General features: G+C 37.9%; 1 protein-coding gene across 1 annotated transcript in view; it reads right to left on the bottom strand.

The window, feature by feature from the left end:
• Positions 1 to 22,869, bottom strand: part of GPR158 (G protein-coupled receptor 158) — a 552,101-nt gene that overhangs the window by 520,830 nt on the left and 8,402 nt on the right. The window contains exon 2 of the mRNA XM_003410549.4: positions 2,949 to 3,054. Coding sequence (XP_003410597.2) covers positions 2,949 to 3,054 — 106 coding nt within the window. The remainder of the gene's footprint in view (positions 1 to 2,948; positions 3,055 to 22,869) is intronic.

Genomic DNA, 22,869 nt, shown 5'->3' with positions numbered 1-22,869 from the left:
CTCACGGCTACCCTATACAATACTATCAAAATAGGTCAAGAGTTATTGAGATGGATACTGAAAACATGATCAAGTCCATGTTGCAGTGATTTGGATGAGTTATGAAAGTGCCAGAATAATCTTACAATCCAGTTCAGGGTGCAGACTAAGGTTTTGTTTTAAAATGTTCTTCAAAAAATACTTTGTAGCCTCCTAAATTCTGAGACAACTCTTCTTTTCAACTCCATCGAGAAATGATGTTCTTCACAGACCATTCCATTCCCTTCTAAAATGCTGCTAAGGCTTTTGCCATTTAACCATTTTCCAAAATCAGACCTGCTATTTCTGGTTTAACTTGCCCTGGAGGCCAAAAACTCAATCACTGGAAACATTTAAAAAGTGAAAAGTTCATAACTTTGAAATCAGTGACTTCCATTAGAAGAGCGGAATGTTAAACATCGGCAAGATAAAACCCACTGTAAACCATGGTTGAGTGTCTCTTCTTCTAATGATATGGATATTTATAAACACAGGCTCCTAAATCCTACAAATGTGAATCATGTTAAGTACTTCCCCAAAATGAGGCAGTTTACACAGTAATCCTTGGGATCAGTCATAGGAAATGTGTGACAAATAACAAAGGGGAGCCAAAACAGAAGAAAAATGCCCTGTGCTAGAGATTTTCTTTCTATTTCCTAAGCAGTGAAGACTTCAAGAGAAGCCAATGCCTAATCTCCAGTTCACATCAGTACAGGAAAGAAAAGACTATCCTAGTAACTAGACTGAGGATATGGTGTGCAACTGCTGCTGGTACCTAGAAGGACCCGCACCAACTAGAAGGCCTTAGAGAAGCCCAACATAAAAGGTACGACGAGTTCTGTGGCAGCCCTGTGGAGGGCAGACTACAGCACCAAGGGGCCTCATGGGCCCATCCCAGGACACGAAGATGCCCTAGTCCTAACTTCGGTGTCTGAGCAAGGGAGGTAAGAGAGGGATCCAAGGTCTAACCCAATAGTATATACATCTTTTAGATCCAATGTTTGTTGATGTTATTTCTTCTTGAAATAACTTAGTTTATTTGAAACCTTTAAAAAGCCACAAAATGCAGAAAATTAATAACCCTGATTCATTGAAAATAAATCAATCCTCCAAAAGCAGAAAGAGGTTCTTCCAATACGATCATCTAGTCAAATAATGAGATGTGTCCTAAGGAAACAAAAACTACACCATTATTAGAGGCGAGCAGCAACTGTAACAAACTGAAAAGTAAAGATCCCCTTGTTTCTAGACAGATTGCTTATTGAACTACCCAGAAGCACCACTGAAACAAGGCTATACAGAAATGAGCACACACAGATCAATATCTACAATACGACACCCGCACAGAAAAAATCCCACTCTGGCTAAAGACAAAGCTCAGTGGCAACATGCCATTGGCTTGGAGATAATAATCAGGCTAAAGATATTCACCAGACCAGCGATTGAGCTTCGTATCTTTAGAAATGCCAGAATCGTCTAAAGGGAAGTAGAAACTTAAAAATATTCAAAACCATGAGAACAAATAGGGAAAAGAGTCAAAATGAGAGTCTTTATTTTTATGAGTTTACAAGTCAGAAATACATCTACAAGTGTTTATTCAAGTGGGGGAAAAGAAGGGTGTGAGAGGCAGCTGTGGAGTGGGGCTGTGTGGCACTGTGTGGGGCTACATAGGGCTGCGCAGAGATGTGGGAGGAGGTGTGGAGATGTGTCGGAATGTGTGGACATGTACGCAGGGTACTGAGGGAGTGGAGGTCATGGGGATATGGTGGGGGTCTGTGATGGATTTAGGAGGATGTAGGGGACTATGGAGTTTCTGGGGGGGTAGGTGTGGGAGGGTTGAGAGATATTGCAATGGAGAACATGAAGGTGGGTGGGGTGTGCGTGTACCTGGGTGTTGTGGAAGGTTATGTCGGGGTATGTGGGGAGTATGAAAGTATACGTTTTGTATGTGGCAGGGTGTGTGGTAGGATGTGTGCATGGAAAACACACAACAGGCACATGCACATACATACCACATATATACCACGTGCATGCACACCTGTGCACATATGCATATTTTTGGTTTGTGTAATGGCACAAATAAATGCTTATTGTTAAATTTCTTTTTTATTTAAATTCCCTTATCTTAAAACTGCACTATGTACAACTGTCTTTCATAAATAGCCAAAATTCAAATTAAAGATACAGAACACTATATTTTTATGAATTTCCCCTGTGATTTAAATAAAACAAGCTGACTTTCTTTACAAATTCATGAACTCTAAGTTAGGACTTTACTATCGGGAACGTTATTGTACACTGTTTCATAGCATTTTGGGACCTGAGAGATACGTTACTGAAAATGCAATCATTGGTACGTCTTCATATTCCATCTCTGAAACTGCGGAAGACAAGTGACAGTCTTATTCCCAGAAGCATTATCTCTATGCCTGTTCCTTATCAACCAGCACCCTGTCAAAGCAAGCATGGACACAAGTTGGGAAACACACGCTCACACAGGTTTTGGTATACAGTTTCTCCTTAATTGCAAGATTGTCCTGCCATATTCCGTAAAAAAAACAAAAAAAAACGTAAAGCTGTGCACAATCTGCTTGACCCATCCTAGAACTGGTTTCTCACTTCACGGCTATTTTAATATTCTATTTAACCCATTTTGAAGAAAAGGGTCAGCCTCTGACTAAAGCCAACCTTCAGATATAATTATAGTTTTAGCCTTCTCTTAGTTCCTATATAAACAGTTATTCTGCACATGTTTTATTTTCTACTCCTCTTTCAGTTCATTTGGCAGTATGGAGACCTACACAGGGAGATTCCACCCCTGTCCCCCAGTAAGAAGCCTCTTGTTCACTTACCCACACAAATACAATACATTCAAAAGTAAAGCATCTCCGAGCTTCTGATTTCAGAGGATTTTATTTTCATGTTCTTACCTCTGAATTGTTAAGGTGGCATTTGTGAGTTCCTGAAAACCAGCCATCACTTGAACATTGGTTAATATCCACCTTCTGAAGATTTATGTCAACTTTCATGACACCCCTTAAAAACAGAGAAAGATAAAAAGAACAGATTAATCTGAGCCTTTACAATTTGTAATTCTGTATTCTACCCTTGGAATTAAACAAATCAGCACAAAGAATAGACTAAAAATTTTCCAACTACCCACTTATATTCACCTAAAATGCACCAAGCAAAGATAGAGACACAATAGCCAGAATCAGCAAATACTATTTGTATGTTAGTCCCAAAGCACTGCCTTCAGCTCCTAGCATAATGCCTAGTACATAGTAAAACTTGTTGCCATCGAGTAGATTCTGACTCATAGCGCCCCTATAGGACAGAGCAGAACTGCCATATAGGGTTGCCAAGGCTGTAATCTCTATGGAAGCAGACTGCCATATCTTTCTCCCACAGAGCAGCTGGTGGGTTCAAACTGTCAACCTTGTGGTTAACAACTGAGTGCTTACCCACTGTACCACCAGGGCTCCCTGGTACATAGCAGGGTGCTCAGTAAATATTTGGTAATTGACTGAACTCCAGATACAGTAGCAAAGTTGACTCTGAAATAATACCTGCTCCCAGTGCCTCTTCAATTAAAGTAACTCAAAACAAAGCCCTCATCTCATTCCTTTCTGCTCCTATTTCTCATCACAGGGCCAGGAGGTGGGTGAATTGGGGGGTCAGAGGAAGAGCCAGTATCAAAAAATAAGCATCCCTTTCCTCCGATCTGCTATCCCAATGACTTTAAACAGAGCTCTAGGTCTCCCTGTGCTCCACACAAAGTATGGAGATTTGCTTCATCTACAAAAGTGCTGATTAATATTTCTTCTTTTACATTTGGGAACAAAAACACTGTATTTCACATAGCCATTTGAGGAAAGTCACTAAGAAAAAGAACTCACAAATTCAGAGCCAGTCAAAAGCAAAATCATAAAGAAAGCTTCAAGTCTGTCTAAAATCATCCCGTTTTCTCCAACCAACCTCCCTACCTTTTCCTAAGATGCCTCCCTTCTACTTTCACCACCATCACTACTAGGAGCAGCAGGAGAAATATTTGTGCAAACTGAATTGCCATACCTAGACTTTACTGAAAGAAATATCCTGTGTCCTGGGCCCAGATGCCCTAGGCCTTGCAACGTAGTTTTTTTTTTTTTTTTTTTATTAAACTTGAGCAAAGTATAAAACAGCTACTAAAGGTACAAATTTTCAAGGTCTCATCCCCCCCAACTTAAACAATTTTCATTATAATATTACTTAAATAGGTACAATCATAAATCTAGGCTCAAAATCCCTATAACTCTGAGAGCTACAAAACAAAATTACAAGATAAATGCACACAAAGCTACAAAACCAATGAAATTTAAATTAGCAATATTAATTTAAAAGGATCAGTGTTACACTTTGCCAAAACTAAATCACTTCCCAGCACTGAAACATGGTACTGATATTTCAGCAAGCCTATTGTTGTTGTTGTTGTTGTTGTTAGTTGTCATCAAGTCGATTCCAACTTATGGAGGAGACCCCAGAGTAGAACTAGAACTGCTCCTTAGGGTTTTCGAGGCTGTGACTTTTCAGAAGACTTACTTCCAAATGATTGCCAGGCCTTACTTTTGAGGCGCCTCTGGTTGAGTTTGAACCTCCAACCCTTTGGTTAGTAGTCCAGTGCTTAATTATCTGTGCCACCCCGGGACTCCTCAGCAAGCTTATATCACCATGTTATGACTCTTTTCTCTCATTTATTTTCCCTTTTAAACTACAGTGAAATCTTCCAACAGAGGGGCTTAATGTTATTTGGCCTTCATTAGCGGTGGATAAATCATTTACTTTTTTAGTCTGCCTCTGTTCTTTTCTCCTTAACCTCTAACAAAGTACTACAGTGCATAGCGCTGACATGCTCGAAAGCAAATAGGGACACTAAAACCTCCTGTCAGTACTTCATTATCCAGATAACCCCTAATATGTTTAATTTTTTAGATGATCACTAAAATGAAAACCCAAAAAATATCAAGTACTTGCAATTCTTTAGAAAAATAGACCTCAGCTTGCAAAATACTACTTTTGTGAGCTATTAATGCCATAAAACAAATTTTGTCCACATGATAAATAACTGGATTCCCAGGTAACTTAATGGCTAAACCCAGTTCACCCCTTCACCCTTTCAACAAATATTTATTGTCTGGATGGTGCATATCACTGTAAGTGATGCTACAAACAATTCCAAGGTGAATCCCATAAGCCCTGTCCCCGGCGGACACCAAAAAGTTTAACATGTTTTAAAAAGAATCAGGATGTTCAATGGAGAATGGATGCCAACGTTTGGGGAATTTGGAAAGTTATCATTCGGAATACAGTAGGAATTCAACAAACATTTGTTGACTGACTTCATTGCAAGAACTTTCAATAAAACTAAACACCACATAGGTCATGCCAATCATGCAAGCACCCTCCTGGCTCTACTTTGTGCTCTTTAAAAAATAAGACTCATTCTTTCATTCATTCAATAAATATTTATCTATGCCTACTATAAGTCTAAATGATTCTTGGGCTTTGAGATACATTAGTAAGCAAGGAAAGGGGAAAAAAAGGCTGCTTTTAATTCTAGTGTGGGGTAAATGGCTACACCAAATAAGTAAATTATGCTATATGTTACAAAGTAAGAAGTGTTGGGTGGGGGGCAGGGGCTTCAAGCAGGTAAGGTGGATGGGAGTCGGAAAGGGACAGGCTGAAAAATTTTTTTAAGGGTGATCTCACTGGGGTGAGTTTTAACTCAACATAACCTTTGAAGGTATTAATTACAGCAGGTTTATATTCACACTCTAAATCACCAGTTATCTTCCTAAGTGTCATAAAATTTCCCACTGAACTACCGTTGTCCATTACATTCTGGTATTCTTCCATTAAAATCTTTAGAGTCTGTTTATTGCTAAACTAATCATAATATGCATTTCTATTCATTTTACAGCAATTGTTCGTAATCAATGAGGGATTTTCTTCAGCTACCCTGACAAAGGTTTGTTGCAAGATAGACAAAGTCATCCAGCTCACTCAGGTACATAAGCTCGGGGACTTGGGAGGTTGTAATTACCCTGGTCCCTTTCCTAGAGAAAACTGGCTTCAAAAATAGATATCCTAATGGCTGAGAGCTCTTCCTCCTGAATTCCAGGTTCCTACTCAGCTCATGAAGCATCCTGGGCTTTGCGTAAAACCACCAAAGGCAATGAGCCGTACGTTTACCAGCTGGGAAATGAGCGCTGACTCATCTTCATTAGCGCCTCTGCCTTGGCGTTTGGAGACTTACAAAGCCCTCGGGATGGCACCGTTGACTTCCTGCGGGGGAAGTGGCGGTTTAGGAGATTAAATGGGAAAGGAACGCTCCCTTTATGCGGAAAAATATCCTGTCAAAATGGTCACTGGGAACCAAACACCTAAGAACCCCTTAACTGCCTTAGCACCTGGAGCAGGAAGGGCAGGACCTGACCAGGTCTGAGCCCCCTTAGTGCCTGCGCCTAGCGTCCCCTGAGCCGGCGCCTCCTGAGGGCGGAAGCGCTGCTCCCACATCTGGTGAGCCGGAGAGCGGCTGGGAAGGTGGGAGGGCGAGGAAGCAGCCTCTGTTCTGTGGCGTGAGGACAGGAAAGCGAAAGCCAAAAAAAGGACTGCTATGTAGCCTCCAGAGATTGGAAAATACAGCAAATAATATTCCCCAGACACCTGGGTATTCAACTGAGCTGCAGACCTGCATTTTCCTCCAGTTGTGTATCAGTCACGTGAAACGCTGAAGTCCTCCACCCATTAGACCTGCAATTCCCCTATAATCTCTCTCTCTGAATGGCATCTCTATCCTCCCGGTTATCCAAGTCGGTAATTTTTTTGTTGTGAAATTCTACACTCCTCCCAAATCAAAGCAACTGCCAAGTTTCATAGATTGTACCCTTAGCATGCTTCTTATATATTGGCCCTTTCCTTCCATTTCCCTAACACTGCCTTGGTTCTGGCCTTCATCTCTCATGGAGCTAAAAATTTTAATAATAGCTTACTAATGGGCCCTGTCTGGCACTTTTTCAATGTGAATCCAGATTTTGTAGGTTCTGAAGTTTATACAAATGAGGGTCCTTCTTTAAAAAACAAATGCAAACTTATGAATACACATTCACATTAGGATATGACCCCTGGCCCTAAATCTTTGTTATAACTGCTGAATGGGTACGTATGGTGGACAGCAAGAGTATTACAAGAAGTCATTTGTATACCAGAATAGCTAAGCTACCAATAACTTAATTTCACACAGAAGTGACTGCAAACTAATATATAGCACTAAACCCAGACTAAATTATCCTTAACTTTCCCTTAGCTGCTCTCCTAAAGTGCCTACCACTGAGAGAAAGTGTAATGGAGGCAAATTATAGTGAGAAGAAACCATCGTAATTAAAATATCTAACTTTTGCGAAGTTTACGTAAACAGATGACCACAAAACTCACTGTTAGTGCCCACTACAGGGGTTTAGAGGGGTTCCTACACAAGTGAGGGGCCCTAAAGCTTAAGCTTCATACAAAAACATAAACTACACTGTAAAATTTTATGTTAATAAAGAGAAATTTTTAAAAATCTGTTCAAGGGAAGACACTATGAATAGAGTTAACTGAAAGATGAGAGGTTGGGTGATTTTTTGCAATGTCTAAAATCAACAAGGAAGTAATATTTACAATACACCAGGATCTCTCGCAATTCACCAAAAATATAGGAATAATAATAGAAAATAGGCAAAGAATATAAATAAGCAGTATACAGAAAGGTAAAGCCAACAGGCCAACAACCATATGAAGAGATGCTCAAGCTCGTAAGGAATCAGAGAAATGCAAATTAAAACAATAGTGAGATATCACTTCACATTCATTAGACTGGCAAAAATTATAAACCCGTATAATGCCAAGTGTTGGCAGGAATGTGAGGCTATCGAAGTCCGTCTCGCCTCCTAGTGTGCACGTAAACTGATGCTGCCAGTCTAGAGCAATCTTGTAATATTTAGTAAAATTAAATATACCCATATCCTAAGACCCAGCAATCTTACTCTTGGGTATATCTTTCAAAGAAATTCTCACTCAGATTCGTTAAGCAGTTTATAAGTTTACCATGCTGTTGTTGTTAGGTGCCGTCATGTCGATTTTGACTAAAGGTGACCCTGTGTGACACAGTAGAACTGCCCCATAGAGTTTTCTATGCTGTAATCTTTACAGAAGCAAATCACCAGGTCTTTCTCTTGTGGAGCAGGTTCAAACCACCAGTCTTTTGGTTAGCAACCAAGCACATAACTGTTGTACCACCAGGGCTCCTTTAAATTTACCATAGTGTTATTATAATGTCAGGGAACTGAAGGCAGTCTTAGTGCCCATCACAGGTACTGAATTGATGTTCCACACTATGGAGTCCTATGCAGCAGTAGAGAAAATGGACTGAGTATATATGAAGCAGCATGAAAAGATTTTAAAACAGAGTTGTGTTTTAAAAAGAGATCTATAGAAATCACTTTAACTAAAATTTTTTAGTTCTCATATTACTTGCAAATGGAGGTGGGATGAGGGGAATTAGAAGAGATTCATTAAAGGGGAAACCCTGGTGGTTTAGTGGTTAAGAACTACGGCTGCTAACCAAAAGGTCAGCAGTTCAAATCCACCAGGTGCTCCTTGGAAAATCTATGGGACAGTTCTACTCTGTCCTATAGGGTCACTATGAGTCGAAATCAACTCAACGGTGTACGGATTTGTTTTTGGGTTCTTGTTAAAAGTAAAGAAGAAAAGCAATTTCTGTTACCATGTAATTATAAAAGATTCTAGATTCATGTTTCAGTGTCTTTGTTAAGTTTTAGCTGAAGTCATTTTTTATGTAACTTCCTCACTTTAGAGTCTCTCATACTGAGAAAACATTGCTCACAAAAACACCCAATATCATGGTCATTTAGCTCATGCCCCATAAGTACAAAAAGCACAAAAGCATCAAGAACAGAGTCTTCCCTGGGCTTTAGTAACCAAGAAAAGACTGCAAATCCATCACATCAGGCATGACCTCAGAGATGAAGTACTTGGTCTGCTAACACAGCAAAGAATATAGTAGATACGTGGGTTGTTTCAGGATAAGGCTTACTTTCCCTTTAATACAACTAAAAACTAAAGTTACAAGCCATAGAGTAAACAAAGCCAAGAGTCAAGACACCAGATAGGATTTGGAAGCCAAAGGAGGATTAAAAACAATAATAATGCCAACAACAATAAACAGACACTTCACATATCTATAACACTTTTTAGGTATAAAGAACTTTCCAGAAACTGGTCATCGCAACTAATCTGAGAGGTAAGTATTGTTATCCCCATTTTATAGATAAAGAAGTAGAGTCTCGGGGAGATTAAGTGACTTGTCTGAAATCAAGAACTCAAAACTGTGTATTCAATTTGAAGTCCATTGATCACCGTATGTATCAAGGCTACTTGCCTGTATTGAGCAGAAGAAATTTCAGGATCAACATGCCAAAATGCTCACTACATTAACTCAGTAAGTTAAAATATATATAAATAAACGAGGTCCTACAATATGTGAGGCTCTCTGCTTGATGATGTTATGGATACAAAGCATAGGATATCATTCTTTAAAAAAGTATGCTCTAGGAGGGAGAAGAAACAAAAGCAATGATCCAGTTCATTTACCCATTCACCCAAAAATACATTGAGTGTTGACTATGCTAGTTGCAGTGTTAGATATGAAGGGGCAAATAATTACTGTAATGTAGTACTTTAGGAGTTTAGTCAGCTCAACAACTGTTACTGAATTAACACTGGTTCTCTGTGTTCTTTGCAGTCCTCTGATACGACATTGTGCCATGACTAAGATAGGTGTGGTCAATCCAGGAAGCAGATGAAGATCAGTTAAGGTGTGTCTTATAAGAGGAGGAGACATATCGTGCAAAGCCCTAACAGTGGGGATCCAAAAGGGAGAACAGAGGAGAGCAGAAAACAATATTCCGTAAAACATACACAGAAAATAGAATTGGCCAAAGAAAACAGGAAATGACCTGCTCTCTTTTATCAAATTCCTGCAAGTAGTTCCAGAGCTATACACATGCTCTCTTGGGCTTGTAGGTTAATTCAGGTGAAAGTAGGCTTTCGATCTACCTAATTTGACAATTAGTTTGTAGAAGCTGCCTTGTGGTCAGGAAATGTTAGTGTTCTTCTTGCTGCCAGCAGCATGCTACACAGCTCCAAGTCTTCTCTCTCTTTTTTACTTCTCAGTTCTAATGCACACACACACACACTATTTCACATTTCTCTGAGTAATTACATCCTTTCTCTCTGATCCAGGAACCTCATGTCTTCTGCCAGTACTCATAAAATTGTAACAAGTTAATTTATTGACTTGCAAGTAAGGTATAATCTCAGACTCTGCACAGTTCTGAACGTGACCTTTATAAATCACCTGTTGTTGTTGCTGTGTGCTGTCAAGTCAATTCTGACTCATAGTGACCCTAACGGACAGAGTAGAACTGCCCCACAGGGTTTCCAAGACTGTAATCTTTACAGAAGCTAACTACCACATCTTTCTCCTGTGGGTCAGCTGGTGGGTTCAAACTGCTGACCGTTCAGTTAGGAGTCAAGCATTTAAACATTGCACTACTAGGGCTTCTTATATTGGTTTAGTAAACTTTGAATATATTTACTCAAGGCAACATATGCAGCCATTAATAATAGTGCTACATAAGAATATTTAGTGAATTTTTAAAAATATTTATAAATCCAATAATATATGAGGTTTGATACACATTTTTTAGAAAAGAATTGTTTAAATACATGTTTCACAACAAATGATATATACTGAAATGTTATCAGTGATTATCTCTGAGCATTTAGATTACGGTTGATTGAAATTTTATTCTTTTGGTTGATTTTTATTTTCTGTAATTTTGAAGAAAAAAAAAAAGGGAAAAAAATTAGAGGATAATTATTTCATTCCTTAAAAGTTCTCTAGAGTAATAGATTTCACAATCTTCCAAGCTTTTTCTCTTCTACTAATCAAATAGTTCATTCTCATCTTTAATCAACACTTTCTAAAAACTCTGGATATTTAAGAATTCATATTTGGACCCAAAATGGACCTCTTCCATCTTTCAACCAAGTGTAGTTGATACAGGTCAGGGCAGGAAAGCAAATGGTTATTTCTTAAAAATTGTGGCTAACCCTCCTCCAACTCTCAGCAACCTGATGAGAAATATTGTTAGCATACTCTCTTGAAACACACAATGAGGATCAAAATGTTGATGGCATAATAGTAGAAGTTGCGTTGTCATCACAATGTCAGTCTTCATCCAAACCCTCCACAGAATCTAACTGAACCCCAATAGTAGCCAGAGTGCTAACTTAATATTAACGCTAATTGTAGACCATCTGGCAACTAAATATAGTTGGCCCATAGATGACTAAACACAATTTCACTGTAAATACTCTTATTTTTCCCTCATTGCTTATGGGGATCGACTAAGCCTTAAGATAAGTTCATTTTTACCTTCTGCATGTCTATAAAAACACAATTAGCATTAGTTATATTGCTAAGGATACCATTATCAAAAGATTTTCTGTGTATTTAGAAGGTGAAATTTAAGAGGCATTTGTGGCCATCTTTTCCTCTAGTACCATTATTTAATAAAATAAATTCTCTTCCCAGAATACTGCCAGAAATTAATTTATTTCCCAGCCATATAGATATATAATTTCAGTCATGATTTTATATTCTTGTAGCAACTTTTTTAAAGCCCCAGTCCCTCCAGAACATCAGAAGAATTTAACAACAGAGTATCTTGAAGCAAGAGATCCTTCTCCTTCCCCACACTACTTTGCAGTAGCAGACATGTCCAGAGAATCTTGCCAAAACTTTACATAGTGGCAAATGTCTTCCATCTGTCTGACTCCATGTTCTTGGCAGTTTTTTTGGCAATCAGGTCAGGCCTTCCCTGGGGAGACCTGTACATTTTGTATGGAAAAAATAAGTTTCATAAAAAGAGAACCAAAAGTATAAAATGAAGTAAGGCCAACCATTTGGGGACATCTATCCTCCATCCACAAAAATAATCTTTGTATTTTGGAACTCCTGAAGGAGATACTTTCTCAAAGTTAAGCACAGTATATCTCCCAAAATTGTTACAGTTTGGAGTCTGTTAATAGATGATTGTCCCTGTGAAAAGTATATTTTGAGTTTGCTGCTTTTGCAGAGGTAGCTGGCTGGCTTATGTCTCATTTGTGGTTTTCCTTCACTGAAGTAATTTTGGGCCACTCTGATATTTTATTTCAATTTTAAATGACAAGAAGGCAATTTATTTTATCAACCATATCCAAACTGTACCTTATATCACCACTTTGGATATGGTAATTTCTGAATGGGTTGGGGCAGCCACTTGTCAGGGAATGAAGTACAAACAGATCACCATATTAACTCATTCAATTCAAACAACAACCCTATAAGAGTGGAAGTACTCTTCTCATTATATCTGAGGAAAATGAGGTTCAAAGATCCTACATAATATGCCCAAAGTCATACTTTTTGAATTGCTAGAGGAGAAAAAAGAAATAAGAACAAGCATCTGCTGTCAGAGAAAATAAATGTCTAATGAGAACACTGTAATCTGTCTTAAAATATAAAATAAGAACTGTCACATACCTTGGGATTTCCCTGCGATTTAATTAAGCTTGCTATTTATGTTACTGCTTGGCTGCATTATCTTAGCAAAAATATATCTTTTTATTAATAAGTTCTTAAATTTAAATATACCTCTCTCTTTTCTTTTTTCTGCTGGCTCTTATTCATATAGCTCTAAATACAAATTTTCCAGTTGATAACCTGCACAGGTTTGTTTTTTGTTTGTTTGTTTTTAACTCTAAATAAAGTTTTTTTTTGTAGACACTGGGTTTTTTTTATATATATATATAAAGGCAAGTCATGGTAAGATACATATGTAAATGGACATTTCTGATCCAGAAACAATAACAGAAAATAAGGCAAGTGAAAATTTTTTGCCATTGAAATTTGGAGAACAAAAAAGGTGAAATGACTTGCCTAAAGACACATAGCTAATAAGTAAATGAGCTGACTATGATTTCCATATCCTAGGTATAAGGATAAGACTGGTCAGGAGACCTAGGTTCAAGTTTTTGTTCAAAATGGTGAATTGAGCATATATGTTTACTTATCTCCTTCCTCCCCAAATCCAACTGTAATGACAGTAAATAAGTATAAGAGGGGATAGATTTTCTCTTCAGTGAGGAGAAGCAGCTAACCAGAGATTTGACACAATTCCCGGGATTGTACTGGGGATAAGCCAGGGAGGTGAGGTGGGAGCTAAGCCCAGGACATGCTCAAGAAAAGGCTGGAGCAGAGGTGGAAACTGCTCTTGCAGCAGAGCTTTCTGAAAAGTTTTAAGCTGAAGGTCACCAAGTACTAAGAATGAGAGTGGGAACCAAGGCAAACATCCAGGTGATTTATTGAGGGACTGCTATACAAGTTAGCCCATCCCCTCCCTTGCATGTACTGATGGCATTTATTCCCATGCTAAAAACCAAGAACCGTTTGGTAAAGAGACTTAAAGAAATGGCTAGAAAGAGCTAAAGCTTCTAGAACGGCTATTAGTTTTACCAGACCAAAGGGCAGGGCAGAACCTGCTCACTTCTTTCTCAGGCATGCTAAAATGAATGAAGCCTGACAGGCAAGGGAGCCAGAGCCATACACCTGTCACAAGAACCCATGACAGCTAGCTGTATAAATTAACCCAGTCTTTCGATCCTAAAATTAATGACCAACTAGGGATCACATTCTCCCTCTTGAGAAAGAAGAACAGATGTGACCAAGCAAAATAACTGAGCCTGGAAAAAAACAGCAACAATTCAGGGAATAGGAGAGAAATGAATGATATTTTAATTGATATCCTCAAAGAGATTTAAGAAAACGAACATAATATTATGAAAAAGGCACAGTCTGAGAGCAAGAGCTTATAGAAAGTAAAGGAGACTGTTAAATGAAAAATAATTCAATTAAAAAAATTTTTCAGAAATTCTCCCAGAAAATAAAAAGAGATGAAAAATGACAGAAAAGTTAAGAATTATAGAGATCAGTTCAGAAAGTTCAATACCCAACTGTAGGAGTTTCAGGAAGTAGAAATGGATAGGAGAAAGTAATTCAAGCAATCATAAACAAAAATTTCTGAGTGGAGAACTCTAAAAAGTTCTACCCAGTGGTAAGGTTGATGAATAAGAAGACTCACATTATTGTGAAATTTCAGAACCCTCAGAAAAGGAAAAGATCTAAAAGTTTCCACTGAGGAAAAGAAAGAGACTGCCTACAAAGGTAAAATCAGGTTAGCATCTAATTTTTCTCATCAACAATGATAGCTAAAAACAATATAACAATGTCTTTCAAATTCTGAGGGGTAAATGACTTTGAACCTATATCCAAGCAAACAATCATTCATGAAGACAAACACATTGTCAGACATGAGAAGATTAGAAAGTTACCTTCCACACATCCTTTCTGAAAAAAGAAAATTTGAGAGTGTACACAAAAAACATACATGTGATTAGAAATAAATACCTGTATCCAACACACAGTTATTGAACTAATACAAAAAGTCAATCATTTGAAAAGATTCCTGGTAGTACTAAAGCAGCTTCTACAAGTTATTCAGTAAAACAGCTGAATGTCCTTTAACAAATAAAATGATCAAGAAATTGGAGTATCTTAGAAATAAGTAAAATACAGAATTCCTTTTTGTTTTTTAACACAGGAAAGGCAATTAGAAACTTTAAGGGGGAGAATACGTAAAAAGACTTGATGCAACCCTGCACAAACTAAATGTAGCATGGTTTTGAGCAACTGATACATATAAGACAATCCGTTTAACCTTGAACTGTGGGACATTCTTAAAACAGCATAAATTTAATTTATTTCAATTCTTAAGAGGCAGCTAATGGATAAAGCACAGAGGTTTTTTTGTTTTTTACTGAATGACAGAATATTAGTGTTACCATCTTTAATTATCTAAAAATATCAGCATAGGCAACAGGAATAGGAGGGCGGAGGAAGTAGAGAAAAGAACAGAAGAAGATACTATCTAAAATTTATAAATGTCAAAATCAAGGTTTTGGGATATTAAAGTTTTAAAGGTAACCAATAGGAAAAATAAAAATATAATTAACAAAACAAGGGAGAGGAGAGAGGGGCTATAAAGAACCCAAACTCTGCATTTGTCAGACTGAAGAAGGTGATAATGATTACGTTTCCTAAAACTCATAGTCCCAAATTTCTATCGTTAACATCTTCGTTAGAGACATACTCCTGCCTATACTTTTCCTGTCATGCAGAGCCTGCTTTCTCCAAATTCATGTCCCAAATGTTCATGGTCTCTCTTCTGGCTATTTCAATCTCACTTCTGTGCCCTTGTGCCTCTTACTGGCAGTTCTTCCCAGCCAACCTCAAGATCTTAGATGCTTCCCATAAAAGGCAACAAAGCGTGTCAGGAAATGCCGAATGACAGGACCTGCCAGCCACCAGCTTGAGAGAGGTCAGAGACCTGCAATATGACATCCCAGGCATGTTGGCAAGAAAAAAAAAAAAAAAAAAAACCTGCTTTGCCCATTAGTTTACCTGCTGTGCTTCTCTCCTGTTCTTCAGTCTGTATCTGCAAAGTTCACTTTGCAGGTCTGAGCCTGGGCGCAAGGAAAGCACCAGACTGATTCTTGCAAGGATTTATGGATTTCAGATCTCTACCTCTCTTACCTCTCAAATGTTCCAATTTATTTATCCACATTGGCGAATAAAGCAATTAGAAATAGCTTATTCTTTGGCTGATGTATCAGAGAAACTGGAAAACTCAAGTTCTAAGATCTTGCTGAGAGAGGCAATGAGCAGAAAGGCCAAAAGTGAAAGGAGGAGGAAAGAGAAATAGGCAAAATAAAGCAAGAAAGCTAAAATAAAACCATCATCTGGAGGGGAGCAAACATGAAGATACACTGACAATTTGTATATTACTACAGGGGTAGAGATTGTTAAGGAATGTATATTATCACAACATTCTGAACCTTTTTCTCTGTACCTTACTTTCTTCTCCCACATTACCCGCTTGTCACTACATTCCAGAAACACTGGCTTTCTTTCTGTTCTTAGAGCCCTGGAAGCTCATTCCTGTCTCATGGCCTTTGTACTTGCTGTTCCCTGTCTGGAATAAGATCACTCAGCTTGCTCCATGACTGCTTCCTTCCCCTCCTTCATTTCTCAACTCAGCCACCCTTCACAGAGGCTTTGCCTGACCACCCTTTTTAATGCAGCCCGCCTACCTCTCAGCCATTCTCTACCACATTCGCCTGTGCCTTTCCTTATAGCACTTGTTTCTATCAAGAATTACTTATCATTTTTATTTTGATTATTATCTCTCTCCCCCCATACCGCAAGAAAATCCATAAGGACAGAGATTTTGTCTGTCATTTTCACTATTATATCCCCAGCATTTCTACCCCTAGCCAGGCACATAGTATATACTCTACAATAAAAAAAAAAAAAAAAAATTCCAGACACTATGTTAAGCTCTTTACATATAAAGCCTCTTTAATCTTTACAACAATGAGAAGTATTCCACCCCTTTTGCAGGTGAAGAAATTGAGCCACAGGGAGGTTAATTAACTTGCTAGCAGCGCATAGTAAGAGTTAGAAACTTCTAGATTAAAACTAGGTTTGTAACCCCAAAACAACTCTTCCTAGGCACTATTCCTTGCCCTGAAATATGCAAGGCACCTTCAAGTTGTAAAAATGTCCTTGCATTTGAAGGACGTGTAGAATGAGTTGGGAGAATAGGACATGTACACAAAGAGACGAAAATAACAAGAGATAGCTCACTCTCATGACAGGCCCTATTTTAAAGGTGAGAAAACAATCCCCCCTAAAGTTAGGGGGAATCAGAGCATTCAGCTCAGTGGCTTCTTCTTCCAGGGTTCCATAGGGACTCTGCAGAACAGTAGGACTGGCCCCATAGCGTTTCCAAGGAGTGACTGGTGGATTTGAACTGCTGACCTTTTGGTTAGCAGCCATAGCACACCATAGTTCTTAACCACTGCTGACCTTTTGGTTAGCAGCCATAGCACACCATAGCTCTTAACCACTGCGCCACCAGGGTCCCCCCTTCCAAGGTTCAGTACCTGTGATCTTCTGGCCTTCATAAAGAACCTGTTAAGCATCTTAAAACTTGCATTACTGATAGAGTCATTGATGATATTGGAATGCTTCAGGTATACAGAATGGCCTGTAGTCAAATTTTCAAGAAACTAAATCAACTTGACAGCACTGGGTTTTTTTTTTTTTTGAAAGCTGAATTTGCTAAGCATGTATGGTTTTTAATTTTAATTCTTAATATCTTCTAAAATGAATTATACATGTTTCTGCCTTATCAAATACTGTTTATTTTACCCAGATTTATGTTTATGGGCCAGCTCCTTCTGAATGACAAAGCCTTTTTTTTTTTAATAGACTTCCAATCGCATTTGCAGATTATCTAATTCCATGGGGGTTAGGGAGGGCCTGGGAACATATTTTCAGTTCTTCAGGTGATTCTGGTGTCCAGCCAAGTTTGGGATCAATGAATAATTAACATAAATAACTTCTGCTTGATGACTCTGTGTCTTTTTACTTGTGTCTATTACTAAACTGCAAATTCACTGCAGCGAGTGATGGCCACCACTTCCCCGGGTCTCAGTTTCCTCACCCATAAGAGTAAAGAACTGTATTACATGATCTCTAAAATCCTTTTTAGCTCTAAATTCTAATTCTTTGAAAAGAAGTTTTTCTCAGGATATTTACTAAAACACTGCTTCTTTAAAAAAATGCCTCCCGATATTTTTTATTATTAGCCTCTTCCTCAAAAAAGTCAAAAGAAAGACATATGCTAAATAACTTTCAGGGAACTGGAGTATGAAGGCCTTTCCACAAAATTAATTAAATCAGTACTTGAAACAGCTCTCCTCAAAAGTTTGCCTTGTTCAGAAAAAATCTTCATATTTATTTTTTTTCTTCTCCTGAAGCTTGGATTCATCATTAACATTCACAACATTGTGCCTGCTCTCTCCATAACTAACACCGTGTGCAGCAGCGGGCTCCTCAGCCCCTTGTCACTGCACTTAGATATAGTACCTGTTTATGAATAGGGGATGAAGAAGCAGTCGCTCGGTTTGTACTAAATTAATATGCACTGTGAAATCTAAACATTTTTCTTCATCATGCAGCCGTTGTTATTTTTAAGCCCTCTTCTGACTTAACGGAATTCTGCATATTACCAACATCTTTAAAAACTTCTGTTTATTAATGCCTTCAATGATGTCTATATATCATTTCTTTGAGGGCAGTTCATTTATAGTATTCATATTCTAAACATCCTTTGCTTGAATCAATGAAGCTAAATGGCAGACAAAATGTTTTCAAAATATATGTTATAAGATATGAATATTCCTTTAATAGGATAAGCTCTGTATTAGTCTAATAATAGCTTTGACATCCTGAAATAATATTCTGAAATACATGTAGAGTCAACCTGCCTTTATAATGATTAAACCTTTGCGAACTTAATTCCTCACTACTTACTAGGAAAGGATAGTTCAGTTTCATGGAACTATAAAAGTACTCAGTGGTAAACAGAACTTCATGAAAAAGTAAAACAATATTCCACAGCATCATAGATCATTAATTTTTTTTTTTTTTTTGTCAGTTCATTCATCTCCCTTTGTTTCCTCTCCCCCGGCTTTTTATTCTCCATTCTTTTCCCTCGTCTTCTCTCTCTGGTCCCCGCCATATACCCACATACACACACACACATACAATTTCCCTTCCAATTACATTTTTTAATCCCATTGCTGTCAAGTCTGACTCATAGGGACCTGATAGGACAGAGTAGAACTGCCCCGTAGGGTTTCCAAGGCTGGAATCTTTACAGAAGCAGACTGCCACATCTTTCTCCCATGGAGCAGCCGGTGGGTTTGGATCACTGACCTTTTGGTTAGCAGAACACTTAACCACTGCACCACCAGAGTTCCTTCATCTTTTAATAGGTAACCTTAAATATAAAACATTTAACATACATGTAACAAAACATTTAACAAAACAATGTTTAACAACAGATTCTGCAAAGAATTTAGCTAGCTCTTCTTTTTTGAGCCCTGATGACGTATAAATGCAAATTAATGTTCCATTGATCCATCAAAATTTTCCAGTTCTCACTCATTTCAGGTTCTATATAAACAATGACCTTATGTCCCAAACAAATAAGCAGATAGATGATCCTGCACCATTTTCATGGTCATTCATATGTTTGAGTTCATTGTTGCAGTTTTCTATAGTGCCTTCCAACTTAGGGGGCTCATCTTCCAGCACTATTCTGTTTTGACCTAAGGTTTTCGTTGGCTAATTTTCAGAAGTAGATTGCCAGGCCTTTCTTCTTATCTATCTTAATCTGGAAGCTCTGCTGAAACCTGTCCACCATGGGCAACCATATTGGTATTTGAAATACCAGTGGCTGAGCTTCCAGGTCATAGCAACACACAAGCTACCACAGTACCACAAACTGACAGACCAGTGGTGGAGACAGAGAAAGAAGGGAATGTGATCTGACACATACATGTATGTACAAACACACATCATACACACAAACACACACACCTTGAATAGGGACAGCCTCGGAATAAATGTAGCGTGTTCCTCTACACCAGTGGCAATGCCTGAAGACAGTTTTGGTTGTCATAACGGACGGGGGTGGAGGGGTAGGGTGCTATAGGCCATCTAGTTACAGGGCTACACTGAAAAGTTTTGATTTCCACCCTGAAACATTTAAACACTTTAGAGAGGAGATGGATATATTCCCTTTTATTTTTAGTTTATCAAAAATAAAGTTAACATCAAGTTGACTCTCACTCATGGTGACTCCAAATGTGTCAGAGGACTGGGCTCCGTAGGGTTTTCAATGGCTGATTTTTCAGAAATAGATAACCAGACCTTTCTCCCAAGGTGCCTCTGGGTGGACTTGAACCTCCACCCTTTTGGTTAGCATCCAAGTTCATTAGCTGTTTGCACCACCCAGGAACTCCATTACCTCTAATACTTCTACTAAAGATATTAAACGTAAGTATTCGCAATACCCCAAGGAGTGGGAAAAAGACTGGTCAAAGGTGTCAACAAGAAATGAAAGACCTAGGCAAAGTCATAGAAGCTTCCTAGATACATCCAAATACCTTGAGGGACCAAGTTAATGGGGCTGAGGGCTGGAGACCATGGTCTCAGGGAACATCTAGATCAGTTGGAATAATATAGTTCACAAAGAATATGTTCTACATCCTACTTTGGTGAGTAGCGTCTGTGGTCTTAAAAGCTTGTGAACAGCCATCTAAGATACATCCATTGGTCCCACCATGTTCAGAGCAAAGGAGAATGCAGAAAACCAAAGACACAATGAAAATATTAGTCCAAAGGACTAATGGATCACATGAACCACAGCCTCCACCAGCCTGGGCCCAGAAGAACTAGATGGTACCTGGCTACCACCACCATTGGCTCTGACGGGGATCAAAATAGAAGGTCCCAGACAGAGCGGGAGAAAAATATAGAACAAATTCAAATTCACGAAAAAAGACCAGACTTACTTGTCTGACAGAGGCTGGAGGAACACCTGAGACTGTGGCCCCCCAACACCCTGCTAATTCAGAACTGAAGCCAGTCTCGAAGTCCATCTTTTAGCCAAAGACTAGACAGGCCTATAAAACAAACCGTAACATATATGGGGAATGTGCATCTTAGTTCAGTCAAGTATACGAGACTAAATGGGCAACACCTGACCAAAAGCAAAGACAAGAAGGCAGGAAGGGACAGGAAAACTGGACAAATGGGCACAAGGAACCTGGGGTGTAAAGAGAAAGGGGAAGAGTGCTGACACATAGTGAGAATTCCAACCAATGTCACAAAAAAATTTGTATTAAATTTTTGAATGAGAAACTAATTGCTCTGTAAACTTTCACCTAAAGCACAATAAATTTTTTTTTTAAGTTAAAAATAAGCATGGACAGGAAAAGCTGGTAATATTGTTCTGTGCGCCCTTTATGTCAAATTAAAATTTTCTAACTTTATTCTTTCACTCATACACAGAATTTACCTTTAATTTTCTAATTCACTAAGTCTGTATATTGATGTTATATAGATAAAGGTTTGCGCTCAGTTTAATCTACCAGAAAATTGTTTGGATTTAGCTAAAAAGTGATATTAAAAAACACTTCTTTTATTTGCTCTTTTCACAAACAAGTTAAAATTTAAAACAACATAAAATTCTATCAATTTGTTTCTAAGTTTCAGCTCATATATTTTACATATATTCCATTTTCACAAGAGTCTAATAGTAATTATGAGTTCTGCAAAGTAAGCTTTGTTGTTTGTTAAGGAATTTGAGCTGAAGTTTATAAAAGCGGTCTTTTATTCTCACTGTCCTAGGCATTGTCCTTCAGTGTGAGTAAAGTACTTTTCTATATTGTGTGGGAAAGATTTTGATAATCCTTTCCTAATGTACTCTGAAAATAAAAGTTTCTGCAGTTTTTGGCTTAATGTTTTGTGTGTTTCACATGCATTATGAAGTAGCGTGGTTGCATGTTTCAGTATAGGTTGTCCTTTTTTTTTTTTTACCAGAATCGTTATGAAGACAAATTGCAATCTATTTTATGAACATTAATAAGGTCTAGATTTTGTGGTTCCATACATGATATTTCACTGCATCTTGATAACTTGCAGATGATAATAGGACTTTATAGTTGGAGAGACCTTAGAATTTCCCGTTTTGCTATATCATTTTTGATCAAATATAAAATGCCAGTAATTATAAGATGCACTATTGGTGCCAGTGAAGAAAGTGTATGCCATTTGAAGTGCCATGCTGTCAATCATAGACATATCTCAATTTGAGAGACATCAAAATATGAATAAAGGTGCATCTTAAAGTTAATGAAATTAATTCTTTACTTTCACACCTTTTCCTTTCTTAGGTAAAAGCCATGGGTTTTTTCCATAATAATTTCCATAATAATATACTAAGACACATATATTTGACAAAACACATAAATAGTGTGAAAGTTTGGTTAAAGAAATAAACCAAAATCTTATGTAATTCTGAGGTTGCTTAAGTTATGGGTTCACTGGGTGCTTTGTGATTAGGCAGGATAAAAAAAAACAAATTTTGCGAAGTTATGTATTATTTTGTTTTATTTGTAGTTTTTAAATGGGGTAAAGTAACAAATATTACAGTGAATAAAAAATAACTGGATCTCAATTAGAAGTATCAGTTAATTGTGTGTGTGTAAGAGAGAAAGAGACTACCTTTTTTGGCAAACAGGTGGATGACAAGATTTCTGTTGAGGAGGGGCAAACTTTCCTATCTTGGGGTCAAATCACATTCGAACTAAGCTGTGTTTTCTGTAAACTCTACCTGTAAACCTGGACAATGAAATTATGTATATCATGTAATTGCCTTACGGCACTATGATACCCTGTGTATGAAAAATAAATTCAGTCATAGTCCCTTTACTAGATCTGGCATTATTATAGGAAAGGGGGTGTGAAGTCCTAAGAAAGACTTTTATCCAAGAGAATTAACCCTCTCCCACAGTGAGGAAGTATTTCACAGAACAGCCTATCCACTTAAATATTTTTATAGGTCAGGTTCTTTTCCTGTAGGAGGAAAGATTTGTTGGATTAATAAATGCCCAAAGTGGAAATTACACATAGAAATGGTTTTTAACTAAAAGCCGATAAGGCTAAACAAC

The sequence above is a fragment of the Loxodonta africana genome, chromosome 4, assembly GCF_030014295.1.
Source record: "Loxodonta africana isolate mLoxAfr1 chromosome 4, mLoxAfr1.hap2, whole genome shotgun sequence".
NCBI lineage: Eukaryota > Metazoa > Chordata > Mammalia > Proboscidea > Elephantidae > Loxodonta > Loxodonta africana.
This window is presented reverse-complemented; position numbering and strand designations above follow the sequence as displayed.